A 20,118-nucleotide genomic window follows, 5' to 3' on the forward strand; every position below is an offset into this window, starting at 1 on the left:
TCATTTTCAAACAGTCTTTTTTATTGATTAGTGCCGTGCAACCCTGGATGGTCCTGATGGAGGAGTAGTGGATGGTTGGTGAATGGCCACCATGTCCCAACAAGGCTGTGATGTCAGCAAGGAGGGGGCGGAGTCATGTTCTGAAACTCTATAAGTATATAGAGATTCTGACTGACCACTTGGCCAGGGTTCATTTCTAGGACAGTGATGTCAGTGCAGCCACAATAAAATCTTCTGTGTCTGTTTTCAAATCTAAATGAGGAGCCAGGATCAGGAGGTGAATGCTCACCAGAGGGCTAGTACTAATGCTACGGATCTAGAGTGCATACTTTGAGATCAGGAAAAGGAACCTCAGGAGATTTACTGGACCTTTCAAGGGCCCATCCACAACTGAGGACAAACACTTAGGTAGTTTAAAGTGGATGCACTGCCGCTTGAAATAAACCACAAAAGGGCAGTATAATAACATATTTAGCACCAGAAGCTGATATTAAATGTATGCTACGAACAGATAAATAAGATCATAGCATTTATTCAGACAGTGCTGTCATCAGTAATCACATGCATTGTGCTTTTTAAGAAAGAGATGCTGTCCAGATGATGTGAGAAATGTATAAATTACAGGGAGAACGAGAGACACCGGCCACACATTATTCAAAATGAATATGATTTTGTGGAAATGTATATTTAATTTAAGAACTGATGCAGTTTAATGATGATATGAACCCATTTAATGAATTTTCAGAGAACCATTTTTTGTGAACTTGCTGAGTTTATATTGATTATTTAACTCTTTTATGTTAAACTTCAGATACTTTAGCACTCAGGGTGTAAGTGGTCAAAAATGGCAGCGTGCAGAAGTAGCCATAAAGATAATGGACATCAATATTTTCCCAACATTTTGCTATTACTTTTTAAATTAGGATTATTCCTGATCATAAATATAAAATTTAATTCTATTGTGGGGGTGTATAATCTTTGAGTGCCAGTTTAAGAGGATTTTTATAACATTGAAAACACACACACACACACACAAATTTGAATAAGCAAATTGGATTTTCTTGGATGGGATTATCACGGCTTGGAAGTGCAAGTGATGGAAAAGTAGCTGCACTGTTATGGGCATCTGGCGCTTTCCAAGGCCTGATCCAGCTCAATGCATACTTGGTGCACAGGACCCGGTGGGCTGGTCCAGACACCAAGGGCCACCATGCGCGTCGTGGAGGGGTCAGCTGGGAGGATGCCTGAAGAGATGAGAGGGGTCTGGCTGCAGACCGCTTATGTGAGACACCGCATATCTCAGACCGAAGCTAATACTGGTAATAGAAGAAGAAGAAGGAAGTGAATGCCAACCACATATAAACACCAACAAAGAAAAGGAGGAAGTGACGTCGTCAGTCGTAGACTTTACATGTAACAGTTCTAATAAACAGCACACCACATACGCAAAACAAAGGCTTTGACTGTCTAACTCACAGGTGTCAAACTCGAGGCACGGGGGCCAAATCCGGACCATGGAACAGATAAAGCCGGCCTGCAAAGATGATCTCATATTTCTGTTATAACTGGCCCATCAGTCTGAGGTCTGCAGATTTCCTCAAGTGTGAAAATATGAACTTATCTGTGGTGATTGTAGCACTTTTCAGTTTATTTTGAAAGTCTTTCAGAGATCTGTTTCCTGCCTTGTGTTTTTGCTTCTGTCTTCACAGAGATTGGGCCCCTCCCCTGCACTGGTTCTCACGGCACTCTTGCACCTGCACGCAATCACGACAATCACCACTTCCTCACAGGCTCTGCTGCGAGGATTCTCAGGCACCAGATTATTCCCGCATCTGATGTTGTATGATGTGGCCTCACGCTCGTGCATCTCGAAAATACTCAGCATTATTGCAAGTTTCCTGTGCTTACCTGTGCCTTTTACTAATCCTGCTTCTCCTCCGTCTTTTCCAGTGCCTTCCGGGCCGCCAGTGCCTCAGCCCAATCTCTGCAATGCTGCCAAACTCTTGCTACAGACTCTCCCACTCACCTCCAGCTCAGAACCTCTCTCCTCACGCCCTCACGACCTCCTGCATTCCCCCTCACTCTCTGACTCCCGGATTCCCCTCCTCCTCCAAATTCCCTCACAATTAATCTGTTAAACTGTTGCTCCTGTTTCCGGTCTGCTTCTGGGTTCAACAAAACATTACTAATAAATTAACTTTTCTCAGATTGTGAGCCTTTAAACTTATCTTTTTAACTATTCAAATGTCAAAATCGTTTATCATCAGTGCTAGGTTTTATTTTCATATTTTATCACCAGTGAAATTAGGTTAACAGTTTATGGTTAAAAAGGTGACCCTGTTAGGCCCTCAGGTTCGTCCTGAATCCAGAATGCAGACCCTGCTGTGATTGAGTTTGACAGCCCTGCTCTAAATCATAATAAATAGATGTATGAGGTGTGCTGTTTGTTAGAAGTGTTAAATATGAAGTCTGTGACTAACAACGTCACTTCCTCCTTTTCTTCGTTGGTGTTTGTTGGCAGTTAGCATTCATTTCCTTCTTCATCTTCTATGAGATGTACGGCATCTCAGATGTGCGGTCTGTCAGAGATGAGCGGTCTGCAGGCCAGCCTGTCTTGGAAGAGATGGGAACCTGGCGCAGGCCTGGATGATGGCCATTAGGAGGCCAGAGCCATACAGTGGTCAAAAATGTACATGAATAGTAATGAAAACAAATACTACAAATGGGGGACAATATCAACTTTTTACACATTCATTTTGAAATCTGGATCAGACCTGATTATTAGTAAGAGATATTACACAAATTTTTGGAATTTAAACCTTTGGATGCCAGTTTAAGTGCAGAAAGATGATTTTCGTAATATTAAAAAACACAAAAAATGATTTTTTTATGGTTATTTTCTTGGAGGGGATTGTCACAGCCTTGAATATGTCAATAATGTGCATCAACTTTGATTTGTATGCATTCTTTTTGTCTCAGATTTTAAGATTTTTATAAAATGTTACACTTAGGGTGTAAGTGGCAATACATAAATAGTGATAAAACAAATACTACACATAAAAAACACTTATTGCCTCATTATTTTAGTCAAGATCAAACCTGATTATGGGTATCAAATTTACTTAATTCTTTGGACTTTAAATGTCAGTTTGAGAGGAAAAACCTGATTTTAAAATTTAAAAATATATACAATCCTGTCCAAAAGTACTGGAACGGTGAGGCCAATCTCTTTATTGTTGATGTAGACTGACAACATTTGGGATTGATGTATATACCCACACCCACACAGACTTTTCTACTTTTTGTTCACAAAAGACTAAACTGCTTAACTAGCCCCTGGCAAATTTTTCAAATGTTTCTCTTTCTGAGTTGACAGTTCAAATCAGCTGTCCTTTACTTTGTCATGCACAGTCATGCCAGAAAGCACATGAGGGTTGCACAAACACGGGGGAGGGGGAGGAAGTGAGAGTGTCAGCTCCTCACATAGCACAGTTGACCAAAAAGAACACTGAGTCTATTTTAATGAAGGAAGGTTTTTTTGAAATTATATTTCAAGGTATTTTACTGAACCCAAAAAAAACAGGCTCATGGTTGCATCCCTAAGTCTCAACGGAGCCTGACTGACTATGAGGAGGAGCTGTGAATCCCCCAGAACTGAACATGTGTGCATGTCTAAAGCTGTTTCTCTGTTGTGAGGAAGCTCCGCCCCTTCCTCTGCTGTGTAAGTTGACACCAACAAGGAAAGAAGTTGATAAGCTGCTTCAACACGGGAGACACACACATCGACAGACAAGCTTTACATTCGTCTTTAAAACTAAACGGACGATTGAAGGAGAGAAACTGAGCATTTTTGGACACTTTCTTCAAGATTTTACAATTTTAAAGAAAGACTGTGCTGCTGCAGCCTCACTCAGAGTCATAATGGCATCCAGATTAGAGGAGGATCTGTGCTGTCCCATCTGCCATGAAATCTTTAAAGATCCAGTCAGCCTGTCCTGCAGTCACAGCTTCTGCAGAGACTGTCTGCAGAGCTCATGGAAAGAGAAGAAGAACCAGGAGTGTCCCAAATGTAGGAGAAAAAGTTCAAAGGATTTTTTGCTCCCTGACTTTGCTTTAAAGAGGCAGGATCTCTGCAGTCTGCACTCTGAGAAGCTCACACTCTTCTGTCTGGACCACCAGGAGCTGGTGTGTGTCGTCTGCAGAGATTCAGAAACACACACCGACCACACCGTCAGACCCATGGATGAAGCTGTTCTACAACACAGGACCAAACTCCAGGACTCTCTGCAGCCCTTAAAGGACAAGTTAAAGGTTTGTGAACAAGCTCGAGTGAAGTTTGATCAAACAGCAGAATACATTCAAGTCCAGGCTCAACAAACAGAGAGGCAGATCAGGGAGCAGTTTAGGAAGCTTCACCACTTTCTAGAGGAGGAAGAGGAGGCCAGGCTACATGCACTGAGGGAGGAGGAGGAGCAGAAGAGGCAGAGGATGAAGGATGAGATGGAGGCTCTGAGCAGGGAGATAGCAGCTCTGTCTGATGAAATCAGAGCTACAGAGGAGGAGCTGATGTCTGAAGACGTCTCATTCCTGACAAACTACAAAGCTTCAGTGGAGCGAGTCCAGCAGCGCCCCCTGCTGGAGGATCCACAGCTGCCGCTAGGAGCTCTAATGGATGTCGCCAAACATCTTGGCAACCTGGGCTTCAACATCTGGAACAAGATGAAGGACAAGGTCTCCTACTGGCCTTTCATTCTGGACCTGAACACAGCTCATTCAGAGCTCATCCTCTCTGACGATCTTACCTCTGTGAGACGGACCACTAAAAGACAACTTCCTGATAATCCAGAGAGGCTTAAACTCTTCATTGTCCTGGGCTCCGAGAGCTTCAACTCAGGGTCTCACAGCTGGGTCGTTGAGGTGGGAGAAAGCACACGATGGTCTCTGGGTGTGTTATCAGGGTCCGTCCAAGGGAAGGAATTCGTCCAGTCTAGATCTTGGTTAATTCGCTTTTTCAATGGTCAGTACACGGCATCTTCCTCATCAGATCCTCCAACTGTTATCCGAGTGGAGAAACCAAAGAGGATCAGAATGGATCTGGACTATGACAGAGGAGAGCTGATGTTTTCTAACCCGGATACTGATGCACATATACACACCTTCATACACACCTTCACTGAGCGTCTGTATCCACACATTAGGACCGCGGATGAAGTCCCACTGACGATTTTACCAGTGAATGTCTCTGTGGCTGTGGGGAAAAAGAAATAAGTGATGAGTTATGAAACGTGTGAATTCATGGTTTTCTATCATCATTTCTATTTAGAACTCTGCTGTGAATTTTGGCAATGATAACAATCAGAGGAGAGAGCATGGTAGTCAGCAGTAATAGTTGAGGAAGATGGCAGTTTTTACTTTAATGATGTTGACTGTCTTGTGGGTAAAACAGTTAACCCTTTGGCAAACCCACTGTTACTAGTCTAAAGACAGTCTACTGTTGCTGGGTGCTTTTGCATTTGAAAATATTAGAAATTTCTCACAATTTGACTGGCTTTCCTTCATATTTGATTGATTCTGTAAAAAACTTTAGTGATTGAACAGAAAATACATCAGGGTATATGAGGACAGCTCCAAATGTCTAAAAAGAAAAGATCATCCAAATATTATTAATGCCTGATGCTAGTGATGTTTGGCTAACATTAGCTTTGCTCCTGCGGGACATCAACAACATGCCTGTTTAAAGGATGTGATCAGCTTCCAATATGCCTTTTCAAACCAGCGTTAATTTTAAACTAGTCATGCACCAGGTGCATGACGGGAAATATTTTCCAAAGGAATCTAATTCTAGTCTTGCAATTAGTGACCAGGTAAGATCCTCAGTCTTTGCAAAATCTTAGTCTATAACTAAAAGCTTACTGACAACCCTTTGGGGGTCACAAGACACTGAGAGGAGTTGGCCAGATACCTTTAAAGAAACTATTATTGTTTTAAAATGGTTTTCAAAATGTGTATCATGTTTTGAAAATATATGCATATGTTTATTTCAATTTGAAATTAGCTGTGCCCCTGAAAATGAGAACAGACCCTCCCCAGCTGGGATTTATTGATGATATCAGTGCGTATGAGTTGGATCAGTAGTGATTCTTTAGTCCTGGCTGACAGTTCCCTCATTTTGGAGCTGAAAAGTGTGTCCAACTGTTATTGATTCTAATATCAAAAGTATGCCCACTTTTGCCAGTATAACTTACAACTTTTCTTCAGTTTTGCACAGTTCTTGCCCATTTTTGCCACCTCACGTCAATTTGCTGCATTTTAACTTGTTTTCATCACAATTTCCAACAATGCTGGACACCTTAAACACATTTTTGCCACATTAAAACTATTTCTGCCACTTCTTACTCCAATTTCCTCACTTTTTGCCCATTTATTCCACTTGTTAGTCAATTTTGTCACTTTCAAACCCTTTCCACCAGTTGTTCTGCCCATTATTGCAACTTCTAAACCAATTCTTACCACTTTCTGCCTGTTGCTGCCTCTGTTGACCAATTATTGCCACATATAACCCCTGTTCACCATTTTTCATACCAATTTTTTGCCTAACCTAACCACATTTCAATACTATTTAGGGTAATTTTTACCAGTTAAACCAATTTCTGCCACTTTATGCCTAATTTTCTAGCTCAGTAACCTGATTTTTTCAGATGAAACCATTTTTTTTCCACATTTATTTTAATTTTACCACCTTTGCTGACAAATTTTGGCACTTTTAATCCCCTTTACCACCGTTTGAACCAGTTTTTGACAATTTAAACCCATTTCTGCCTCTTCTAACTCCCGTTTCCTCACTTTTTTCCCATTTATTACACTTGTTAGCCATTGTTGTCACTTTTAAACCCTTCCACCTATTTTGACGCCCATTTTTGCCAGTTCTAAACCAACCTGCTACTTTCTGCCTGTTGTTGCCTCTGTTGACTCATAATTGCCACCAATAACCCCTTTTTCAGTGCATTTTATTCCAATTTTTTTTGCCAGTATTATACTATTTATGGTGTTTTATTTTTTTTAGCCGTTTGACCCATTTCTGTAATTTTCTTCCCATTTATTACCCCAGTTAACCCACTGTTGTCAGATTAAACCAATTTTCCAAAATTTTAATCCCATTTCATCACTTTTTCCACCCATTTTTTTCCACTGTTAACCCATAACTACCACTTTTTAATCCAATTTCATCAGATTTTCTGCCCATTTCTGTCACCTTTAGGCCAATATTGCCACTATTAACCCTTTATACTACTTTTTTCAGCCAGTTTTTGTCACTTTAACATATTTTGGTCACTTTTCTCCTATCTTTGCCACTTTTATGTCATTTTTGCCACGTTAAACCCATTTTTTCTCCCTTTTAAAATCCAATTTCACCTCATTTTCTGCCAATTTTTAACCCATTTTAGTTCTGGTTTTGAGAAAAGAGATTTACATTTTTAATTTGGCTGTAAACTATGGCACAAATTTATAAAAAAGATATTTGTTGCTTCGATGAGAGTGTTTATTATTAAGGTGGAAATAGTATTCTTGAATGTGCATGGCTGTGTTCATCCACATTCAAGTACAGTGGGGTTCCCCGGTCTGAAACTGTTTGATACCACCTTAATAAAATTGTTTTGTATGAAAATGTTTAAATGATAAAACTGGAGGTGAATGGAAAGTCATTAAAAAAAAGTTGTAGATTTATAATTGAACTGAAAAAGGCTGTGATAAATCCAGTAATTTTATTAATTTGAAGTCCATCGGATAAAAATGTTGCAATTTGATGAAAATAGTTGCATATTTAATCAGTCATTCAATGTTTATGATTGACAGCCCAAATGTTTTCATTATTTTTTTCAAGGAAAGGGGCCTGAAGGGTGGAAGATAAAAAAGGTGGGGATAAAAATGGGGGCGAGGGATATACTGTATGTGACCTGAATTGTTAAGCATGTGAATTGAAATACTGAGTGTTGGAAATGTTTATGAAAAGGAAATAAATGTGTTTTAATAATCAGTTTAACATGTAATTTGTTTTATGATTTATCATTTGCATCAGACAATTCTTGTTACTTCAATCTTAAAAACAAAAAAACAAAAAAAATTATAAGGGTGTCTTCTAGGGTGAATAATTAGCACCCACCACCAGACAAATGCAGGTATTTCTGAGCAGTGTCAGGTGAATTTGCTCAACCTACCGGCCACTGGGGCAGGCATATACAAGCAATGTGGGTGATTTTCTTAGATACCCATTTCTGCCACTTTCTGCCTATTGGTCTGGCTTAGTAACCCGATTTTTGTCAGATTAACAATTGATCATGATTTTGCTGACCTCCATGCTCCCCAGTTTTGGCTGGGCCCCAGCCCTCCCCTTTATTCCTCCTTTATAGACGGCCTTGTCTGCACATGACTATTCTTGAATGTGTATGGCTGTGTTCAACCACCTTCAGGTACAGTGGGGGTCCCCGGTCTCTTACGCCTTTATTTTGGGGGTCACAGGCCGGAAAGGTTGAGAACCTCGAAGTTAAAAGCTCTAAATGTTGGTTTTGATTATTTTTCAATTGATGGCACAGCACTACTGTTTATGGACATGCATTAAAAATAATTCATGCAAATTAATTAATGCATTAATGCATGTCCATAAACAGTAGTGCTGTTTATGGACATGCATTAAAAATAATTCATGCAAATTAATTAATGCATTAATGCATGTCCATAAACAGTAGTGCTGTTTATGGACATGCATTAAAAATAATTCATGCAAATTAATTAATGCATTAATGCATGTCCATAAACAGTAGTGCTGTTTATGGACATGCATTAAAAATAATTCATTTGCATGAACTGAATTGAACTGGTCCTTGTACACTTTAAAAAATCAAGAAATCTTGCCTCTCAAGGCAACATAACCATCATTTGAAATCTATGCATCAATGTAAATGCAAAATCAATAATCCCGATCTCATTATCACTCAAAATAATCATGATTATACACTGTGTGGTAATCTAGAAGCTTTCTCAACCCTTCTCAACCAAAGAGCCAAACTTTTGAAAAATAACTTTGCAAGAGCCACAATCTAAGTGGTGAGAAACGTCAAAAAGGGTTAAAGTGGCAATAAAATTAAGTTAAAGGAAGCAAAAATAGTCCAAGAGCTGCAAAAAAGTGGCAAAGTGGGTGAAAAGGGGCAAAATTGGCATAAAATGGAAAACAACTTGGTGAAAAGTGGCAAAAATGGAGAGAAAATTTTAAAAATTGGTAAGAAGTGACAAAAGATAAGTTGTAGGTGGCAAAAATGGTCAAAAAGCAGAAAACACATAGCAAAAATGAGTTAAAAGAGATTAAAATGGGCAAAAATTGGCAAAATGGGTAAAAAATGGGAGAAAACGGCAAAAAATGGGGAGAAAGTGGCAAAAATGGGCTAGAAGTGACAAAAAAATGAGTTAAAGGTAAGAAAAAAATGTTAAAATCAGCAAACATAGCCAAAAATATTTGAAAAGTTACTAAAATGGGGGACAGCAGCAAAACTTATCAAAAATGGGTGAAAAGGGGCAAAATTTACATATAATGGCAAAAAAAAAAAAATGGGTGAAAAGAGGCTAAAATGTGGAGAAAGTGGCAAAAATGGGTGAGAAGTAACAAAAAATGAGTTACAGAAGGCAAAAAATAAGTGAAAATGGGCAAAATTGGCATAAAATGGCCAAAAAAAAGGTTATAAAAAGTGACTAAAATGGAGAGGAAGTGGCAAAAATGGGTGAGAAGTGACTGAACTTGCCAAAAAGTGCAAAAATTTGCAAAAAAAAAAAAAAGGGAAAAAGTTGCATTTAATTGCAAAAAGGTAGTTTAAATAGGTTATAAAGCAGCAAAAATTGATTTAAAGTTGCAAAAAATGGAAGTAAGCAGCAAAATTGCAAATAATGGCAATGGAAAAATATAGAAAAAAACTACATTTAAGTTTGACAATTAAGGCCTGCTGTATATGTGTTTGAAACAAACTGATCAATGTGACACGCAATGGATAAATTCTAAGGTCAGAGCTTCCTTTTTTTTAGGTTTTCTGGGTGAATAATATTTCAAATTAAGACATAAAAGAGCCACAAATCATCACTAAAGAGCCACACGTTGAGTAACGCTGGGTTGAAGGGTTTCTGCTAACGTGAAATATTTAACTGTTAAGTCTAAGTGCTCAAATTAAAAGCAGGAAAAAATAAAACGAGGCATCTATATGCACAAACCTGCAGAGAACCTGGAGGGGCGGCCGTGGCTTTGTTTTGATCTTTGGTAGCAGTCAGCAGATGGTCGTCTGCACTCCAGAGCTCCAGCAGATCCTCTTCGGTCTGGAGTCAAACAGCTGCTGCAGACTGGGAACTGTCACCGAACAAATACCTTACACTCATCGCAGGAAGTCACCTCACACAGAAATCCATCAGAGCGTCACGTTTCATTTTTCACCACATGCTCCAAAGTCTGGTGTCAGTTCCTCTGAATTTTTCATATGCGATGATGCCTGGGTGTACTGGCATGTTTACAGACCCTTAACAAACCCCTTAGTGCAAATTCACACTCATTTAACACAACTGAAAATTGATTGAATCAGATCAATTATTTTTCCTAATTTTTCCCCAAAAGAGAGAGTTTCAGCCAGCCGGGATTCATAGCTCTGACACATTAACACAAAACAAAACAGTAAATATCCAGCAGAAAGAACGTGACATGCTCTGTGTGGTTGTATTTGCTGTAGATTTAATGATAGCATGCCCCATCTTGACAAAACTGATAGATTGTATTTCTCTTGTCATCAGCTATTCAGTCTCTGTAGTGTGAAGTCATCATCTTTTTTACTGTCCACTTCCAAATGATCAGGCTTTGCAGAGACTGTCTTTAATTTTCAGCTGTAAACACCTCTATTTACAGAAGTTAAAATGTCAAATCTGTACACAGGGGTCTTGATTGTATCGACCAGTCGTGTATCAGTAGATTTTGGTGTAGTCGGAATGTGAGCTTCACATCCCATGTGGCTGATAGATGAATCTTGTAGCATTTAGGGTCCATGTTTCTTCAGGAGTGCAGCTCTACTCAAAAGAAGGATTCAGGCCTTTCTAGATGCGACTGTTTTTCATATGGTTACAGCAGTTGCTAGTGGAAGGAAGGCTGGCTTTCCTTGCATCTGGAGCATGGGATGCAAAGTTTGCAACCCCACACCCTTACCCCTAAATTCCCCAGATGCGTGTTCCGCTCCTTCATAGCAACAGAGGTAATGGTTTCAGTATTAATGAGAGTGTTTCTACCAGCTCTACCAGGTTGCACCTCTGCCCATACCCCTTCTGCAGCCGATACGCAGCCGGACTTCTATTTTTACCAGATGCTGGACCACTGTACGTCAATTTAGCATGGAGAAGCTCGAGCAAGGTGGGAAGTTTCACTAAAAACCAAATTAAAATATCTGTTTGATTTCAGAATTAATACTCTGGGGTGACGCTAGACAAATGGCGGATGGTATTTCAGGTGACTGCATTAACAAAATGTCATAATTAGGTGTAGACAAGCCTGGAGTGAACAGGTCACAGGTACACGAGGAATAGAGATCCTTGCAATTGCCCATATTTACTACAAGTAGGATCTATCCTTGATTTCTAGAGACGGGGCCTATATGGGACTGATCCACACTTGCAGTTCACATGGGCAGTCACGGGTGGAACCACCATGGAACCCAAGGACAAATCCACATGGGACCCATACCGTAGCCCAGGGGCGTCAAACTCAAGGCCCAGGGTCCAAATCCGGCCCGGGGTACAGTTACAACCAGCCCTCAAGATCATATCATACCTTTATTATAACTGGCCCACCATTATGAGCCCTGCAGATTTACTCCAGTATAAATATGAAAATATAACCTTGAAAATTTAAAATATTCTTGTTAAGTCAGAAAAATCTGAAAACATAAAGGGTAAAAATATTTAGATATTTGTCAGCAATGTGGGAAAGAAATTAACTTGTGTTTTTACTTAATATAATGAATTTTGCTTCTCACAATTACAATATAAAATCGTAATTTTGACTTTTTATTTCATAGTTTGACCTTGTAGATTGACAGTTTTAAATATTAATTCATATTTTGTCCTTTAAAACTCATGATTTTAAATTTTATCTCATTTTTTTACTTTTAAAATTTTTAGTTTTATCCCATATTTTGACCTTTAAAACTCATGATTTTGACTTTTATCATATATTTTGGCCATAAAGATTTATAATTTTAAATTTGATCACATATTTCAACCATCTTAATTCATGATTTTGAATTTCATCTCACTTTTTGACCTTTAATATTCGGTACTACAGAATTTTACTTTTTAATTTCTTGATTTTGACTTTTTATTTTATGTTTTGACCTTTCAGATTGTCAATTTTATTTATTTATTTTTTTTAAGATTTCTTTTTGGGCATTTTTGTGCCCGTATTAGATAGAGGAGGACAGTGGATAGAATCGGAAACCGGTTCAAGAGTGGGGGAGAGACATGCAGTGAAGGGCATCAGGCCAGATTCGAGCCCGAGCCGCCCGCGTACATGGGGAGTGCCTTTAACCACTAGGCCACCTGCTCCCCATCAATTTTAGATCTTAATTTATATTTTGACATTTGAACTCCAACCTTTGACTTTTAATCCCTTACTTTTAAACTTTATACACTCATAATTGAAATTTTATCTCATATTTTGTCCTTTAAATTCATAATTTTGACTTTTTTAACAAATTTGAACCTTTAAAACTCATGATTTGCATATTGATTTATATTTTGACATTTTAATCTCCTAGCTTTGACTTTTATTCCCTTATTTTGAACCTTTAGGTTCTTAATTTAACATTTTATATTGTTTTTATACCTTTAAATCATGGTTTCAGATATTATCTTATATTTTGACATTTTAAAACATAAGATTTCATATTTTGACCTACTTTTTTACTTTCAATCTCATATATTTGCCTTTTTTAAAAGCATAATTTTGACTTTTAATCTCAGGTATTGAGCCTTTAAATTGATCATTTGACTGTTTTTAATCACAACATCATGTGTCATCAATGTTTAGTGTCTTTTCCAACAATTCATTTGTGGTGACAGTGAGGTTTACGGTTTATGGTTTAATGTTGACCTTGTTAGGCTCTCAGGTAAGGCCGAAACTCACAATCTGAGCCCTGCTGTGATTGAGTTTGACACCGCTGCTGTAGCCCACATTTAACTCATGTGGGGCACACAAGTACATGCTGGCTGGGGGTGGAGCTGCTTGATGAATAAAATTTATTTTATTCATCAAGGAGGTTGGTTGGTTAGGAGCTGTGCAAAAAAGTCAGCTGCATCTGAGCTAATCGCTAACACAGCAGCAGCCATTGGATACACCGGTAAATGCCACCTGTAACGATTGCAAACCTATGCCGAAGCAGACCAGGAGAAGAGTGAAAACATCTTTCCCATCATGAAAAGCTTTATGTGTTGTTTTTACTCTTTATTTCACACAGAAACATGGCCCAGCTCTGATAAAACTGCTGTTGTGTTGCAGCTACAACCAAGCTAATTACTGGAGGTAGCCATTGTTATGGATTGGAGCTTTTCAGGATGTATTTCCCTGGTTACACACATAAAGTCTGGCAAATCCATCTGCTTTGCAAGGTTAAAATCATTCTGACCATGATTGATTTAAAATATCGATAGGAGGATAAAACATCCAAGGGGGTGACTATTTTGTAAAGGCACTCTACAGTCTCTCTGGTACCTGGGCTGTGACTACACCTGTTGTTGGAATTCACACTGAAGCCGGCATGCAGCTAGGGTGACCAGAAATGCACAGAAACTTCCAGTCTATGTGACCAGTATCCTGTGACAGGAATGGGCGTCAGCTGTCTGTCTGCAGTCCATCAGAACTGAGCTACTCTAACTGTGTGTAAACAAAGTTTCAGATTCCACGTTGTGTATGGATGCACAGTCTGCTTGTGTGCAGGTAGGAGCTCGTTTCTTTGTGTGCCTCTGCCTACAGTGGCCCTATATCTCAATATCAAAGACTGCAGCCGTCTCACACTGAGCTGTCTGCAGCCATCAGCATTCTGCTCACCTGACAGCTTAGATGTGTGTGTGCGTTTGTATTGATCCGACTGTCTCTTCCTGTGGACTTTTGGTTTTCTGGAGTAACTTATGACAGCTCACATTGCAGCGAACACAAACAAAGAAAGTGGGTTTTCATCGACCTGTTTTTCCTTCACCTTTTCATTTTTGCAATAATGAATACAACCTGAGTACAAACGTTTAACACCGCAGCAGGATGGAGGGGGTGGAATATTGTTAAAAAACAAAATGTGACAAAGTGCATCCTGCACAGGTGATAACGAGGAGGAGAAAATAAAACACTATTTAGATAGTCTTCATTCTTCAGTTAGCAGGGCCCTCTGCTTTTAAATCATATTGCAGTTTCTAATATGCCGACACCTATCTGACAGCTGCCCTGAAACAAAACTTAACCACTGTCACACAATAGCAGGCCATTTCATATATATTTTTATATACATATATGTGATAGTGTTGTTGAAAATAAGAGTATCCACAGTGTATTGTGATGCATGTGGACGATTCTGCATCAATGCAGAGCTAGCATACAATCAATGCATACTGCGCTGCTTGTATAATTTCCATCTGCACTATTTAGAAACCACAAATACGTCAGTGATAACCTGTGTCCCATTCTGATCTGCAGCTTTGCAGTAGGACTGGTCACACCTGATGCTTCTCAAATGATTAACTCCTGAGTTAACACTCGGCGGGTGTGTGAGCACAGAAACACTCAGGAGTCTTCAGAGTGCAGTCTACTGAGAGAAACCCAGAGATACGGAGCAAGTTAGGAAGAATACGAAATTCAGACTGTAGAATAAGATGTTCTAATCAAGGATGTATGGACTCTTATGTTTTCTGTCCTTTCTACTGTGTCTTGTGTGTTTCAGTACTGTCGATTATTAAATGTGATAATGACTAAAATTACAACAAGACCAAATGCACACCTAACGAAGGAAGGTACAGAAAAAAAATTGGAATTTTCTATTTCATGGACTGATTTACCAGAATCTTGACTCACTCAAACACTACTGGACAAAGTGCCAATAATGTCCCATTGACCTCCTGGGACCTGAACTTTTGTTTAAGACTTATTTTAAGTTTGTCCTACCTATTTGGAAGTGTCAGTAGGGCATGATAAGTTTAAAGGCTCCACCCTGTCTTTGAACAGGAATTAGTTTTAATCAAAAATGATGATGTCAATAGATCTCCTTAAAGTCCTGCTTCTGCAGAAAATTCAACGCTGGATCAGTTTTAGAGCAGATGTGTTTGCCGTTTGTAGGCAAGTTGGTCAGTTGTTGAAGGTTGTAATCCAGGTAAGAGAGGGATGGGGGAGTTATTTTGCTGATGGACCACAAGGACGTGTTAAGGCCAAGCATCAACAACATTTCTACTGACAGCTCTAAATTTCTTCATTTCCAAATTAACCCTTTAACACCTAGCACACACATTTCATATTACTGTATTTACACGACTGTTTGTGCTATCGGAAAAATTCCAAACAGCCATGCAAGACCTTTCAAACAAAGTCACTAAATTATTAAGACTATATAGGTGAAAACTTATTCGCAAATCATCTGAACAGGTAACTGCGGAAAAAAAGAGACACTCTGATGATCAGTCAACAGTCACTGATTCTCTCTGATGACCCCTCAACAGTCAGAGTCACTCTGATGATCACTTTTGTTTCTTGAGTTACTAAAGAATCCCAAAAACTCAACCAAGTAAAACTCTGCTAAGAGTGTAAATTACAAAATGTACTGTATGAGTACAGTTCAACAGAACTGCTGTCAAAGACATAATCATTGATGTGAATGTAGAGAAAGAGTACCTATATTTGGATGTGTGATAAAATAGGATGATTTTAAGGTTGGTCCTCAGGGTAAACACCACCTCTTCACAAAGCACTCATTCTGCTCTGTGCTGCCACTACCCACTACTACTTCCGGCAGTGCATTCATTTGTGTGTGTTTGTGTGTAGGTGAGTGCATCACAATAAGGGTGTGTAGGTGAATCAAAGGATCTGCCTACATGATGTGTAAGTGTGTGTGTGTGTGTGTGTATGTGTGTTTGAGCTGCTCTGCAGCAGACAGCTGGCTGACAGAGACAAGAGAACAACAAGATAAGAGGGAAGAGGAATCACCTCGCCTTCACACAAAACACCTGACAACAACAACCGCTGCTCACTCTCCCTCTCTCTCCGTCTTTCTCTCACAGGTTGTTTGTCTCTCGCTTACTTTTTGTCTGTTTCTCTTATTTAGGACAGATGTTGTCAAAGAGATAACAAAAGTCATGTCTCATTATTAAAGGTTCAGTCACCACAAACATCAAAAAATACTTTAATTTTACATAAATTAGGGAAATGTCTCCTATTTTACTCAATGTATTAATAGCAAGCAGAGCAGCTGTATTCACCATAATTCACAACCATGCTGCACTCCTGACCTTTTGCATGCATAGGAACAATCGTACTGTGACAGCGCCAGGGTCAAGGAAGCATGCCATAACTGAGCATGGTATGGAGCACTCACATTAGAGAAACAAAGTGGACTTTTGGAGTCAAGAGTGCTCGGTTACAGCGCTATCCATGCACCCTCAGACTCAGTGCAGTCATCAGGTTTAGTCTGCAGCTGGCTGAAGTTGTGTCAACACGGGATAAGAAATTTCAGTTAAGATCCAGTTAGTCATTGGTGTTCATTTTCAGTAAAGAAACACAGATCTTTAAAACAGTCCCTATACATTTTTCTAATGTTAAGACTGCAAGGGAAGTGAACTGAAAATCCAACATTACCCTGTCATTGATTGTGATTGCGCACAAGCAGGTGGAGTGCCACAGCATGCACACACACCAAAGATTTTACCCAAAAATATGCAGCCATATTGAGCTATTATGAATTGTCATTAATGCATCTGACCAGACACGGACCGCTGGAGCTTTAGCTCAAAGCTCAGTGCTCCATAGTTCAAAGACAGATCTTGTTGCTGTGTCCAAAACAAGCCTGTGCAATGGCCCTTTAAAGAAGCACATCATCTGGACCAATAATAAGCATAAAGTATGACAACAGGGCAGCACATTTCACTCAGTAACCCATCCATTTGTACAGAGTGTCACCATTTTGGAGACGGATTACTGCTTCACATAAAGAAGCTCTCTGGAGACTCGGGCACTTCCCTGTAAAGAGCTGCATGAACACTCAACACAGCGACCTGTTTCCTGCACCAAAACGACAGAGCCAAGGACTTCACAGGGTATAACAGGATATTATGAGGTGTGATGAGAAAAGTATACTCTCCTGAGAAGGATTGTATGACCTTGTGCAATTGATCCTCAATGCTGATTGAAAGTAACCCTCCTCTGCAAACATGAAACAACAGAGGGTAACTATCTCGGTCTGCTCAGCTGCAGGAAAATTCTCTTTAATTGGTTGCTGCACATTTGGATTTTTGCTGCTGCTCCGAGGGATTAGAGTAAAAAATAATTAGTGTTTCCACTTCAGCTTGTATCCTGACTATGAGACTGAAAAACATGCAAATCTGAGTCACTGACTAGGTTTTGTACTCCTGAGACAGCACAATGTGCATTTTTAGAATTCAGACAAAAAAATGAAAATCACAGCACTTTTAACAAATGTGAGAATGTTTTGGACACATTTTTGTAGGTTTGATAAAATAATATTTGAACCTATTATGCAGAGAAATAATATATTTAAAGCAGGTGTAATTGCACTTTTATAAAAGGACAAAAATAGACTTTGGTTGGAGCTAAAAGGTCAGATGGGGAAGTAGAAACTTGATTATTTCCTTTGTTCACATTACAGCATAATGAGTATAATTTAATTTCAGTCCAGCAGATCAGTGGCTAATGCCAGTGAAGCGGGATGCATTTAATGAAATTGGGAAACTAATTGCAAAATCTCAAACTGGATTGTCCAACACGTTCATGGGAGGAGTTTCACTCCTCTAGCTGATTAAAAGTGTTTCACTAGATTAATTATTCCTCTCAGTCTCTAAATTCTCTCCAAGCAAAGCCTCCCTGAGTCTTTGCTCATTCTGTTTCTCACTCAGATGAGATGAAGATGTGATTCTGTTTTAGAGGCGGCTGCAAAAACTCCACTTTGTCTTTATTAAGGGGTGATTGTTTGGAGGCGGGCTATGATAGAACTTCAGGAAGAAAAACCAAAGGCTGAACTACCACCACTCAGCTTTGGGAGGTCAGGTCTTTGGGTTTAGTGAGCTTTTATATCACCTTTCTTCTGCAGCCTGGTGCTTGGTTTAAACATAGCACATTGTCTCAACATGAATAAATGAATTGGTTGCTGCCTGTGATTGGCTGATTAGGTTTTTGTGTGAATGAGCAGGTAAACAGATATATTTAGTAATCGGTGAGTGTATGTGTTAAGAAGAGTATTTGGATTTATGGAAGAAACTTAAATTACCATACAGATTAATCTAAAAGAAAGTGAAACATTTCAAGATTTTATTTTATTTTTTATTTGTTTGTTTTAATCTTGATGATTACAGTGTACAACATATTAGAATATTATGGAAAATTCCAAATTTGCAAATATTTCTGAGCCTTCATTCTCTCACTCTGGTTCAGTTCACACAACCACAACCATAGGGAAGACTGCCGACTGGACAAATGTCCAGAAGGCAATCACTGACACCCTCCATAAGGAGGCTGACCTCCATTTCCACATACAGCGAACGTGCCGCAAACCACCGGCGAAACTTACTGTGGAGCAAATCACTCCCTCTCTTGTCTATCAGAGCATTTCCCCAGCCGGTGCCGGCTGCTGCCAAACCGCAGCAATACCTGTCGGTCAGAAAGCTCCAGAAGAGGAAGTCACAAGCATAGAATATCCGGTTCTTTCAAAATACAACACAACTCCTTGATGATCCTAAATCATCAATATACCAACGTTATGTCTCATCCTGCAGCGAGAGCAAAGGTCACCGAGAGGTCAGTGGGCCACAGAGCTGCAACGGCGCCATTGACAAGGAAAAGTTAACTTTTGTGGATATTTAGCCGAAGAATATTGTATTAAATCACAGATCCTTTAAACTAACATTAACCTTTTAACTACCTAATGTACTCACCTAATGGAGGAAGCAATAACATCATGGACTTATACTGGAGAGGATAATAAGTTAAGCCTGAAAGGTAAAATAGTCCGCTGTTGACATGCTCTTCCTGCTTGAACTTGCAGTTCTCCCGTGATCTCTTCCTGCTGATCAGGGCTGACCGCTGCTGCACAGTGTTCTAGACACACTTCCAGTGGGCGGGGTCGCTCGCCTCCGGTTGGACCAAACCAATGGCATTTCGGTGCACGGCGCAGTCGTCCTATGTGGAAATTGTGGGTAAGTCACAGAAGGTCACCATTAAAAGGACAGGCTGTTCTCAGAGGCTGAATCAAAGCATATTCATGGAAAGTTGACTGGAAGAGAAAAGTTTGGTAAGAAAAGGAGCACAAGCAGCAGGGATGAGCTTAGCCTTCAAAGGACTGTCAAACAAAGCATATTCAAGAACTTAGGGGAGCTTCATAAGGTGTGGACTAAGGCTGGAGTCAGTGGATTAAGAGCCACCACACAGACAGGTCCAGGAGATGGACTGCAAGTGTCATGTTCTTAGTGTCAAGCCAGTCCTGAACCAGACAGCATCATGAGCTCTTAAACTGATCTAAAGGTCCAAAGTCCTGATTTCAGATTAAAGTCGATTCAGCATTTCATTTGGAAATCAAGGTCCCAGAGTCTGGAGGAAGATCAGAGAGGCACAGAATCCAAGTTTCTTGAAGTCCAGTGTTTTCAGTCTCCACAGTCAGTGATGGTTTGGGGTGCCATGGCATCTACGGCTGCTGGTCCACTGGACTTTATCAAGTCCACAGTCAATGCTGTCAGCGTCTACCAGGAGATTTTAGAGAACTTTATGCTTCCATCTGCAGAGAAGCTTTATGGAGATGATTTCATTTTCCAGCAGGACTTGGCTCCTGCCCACAGTGATAACAAAACTAC

The 20,118-nt window shown here is 39.6% G+C and overlaps 1 protein-coding gene across 1 annotated transcript; it reads left to right on the top strand.

The window, feature by feature from the left end:
* Window positions 1-3,921: 3,921 nt before the first annotated feature.
* Window positions 3,922-5,268, top strand: LOC121517108 (nuclear factor 7, brain-like). The gene has a single exon (XM_041798640.1). The coding sequence runs from the start codon at window positions 3,922-3,924 to the stop codon at window positions 5,266-5,268; it is 1,347 nt and encodes a 448-aa protein (XP_041654574.1).
* The last annotated feature ends 14,850 nt before the right edge of the window (window positions 5,269-20,118 follow it).

Source organism: Cheilinus undulatus, linkage group 2 (assembly GCF_018320785.1).
Source record: "Cheilinus undulatus linkage group 2, ASM1832078v1, whole genome shotgun sequence".
Lineage (NCBI taxonomy): Eukaryota > Metazoa > Chordata > Actinopteri > Labriformes > Labridae > Cheilinus > Cheilinus undulatus.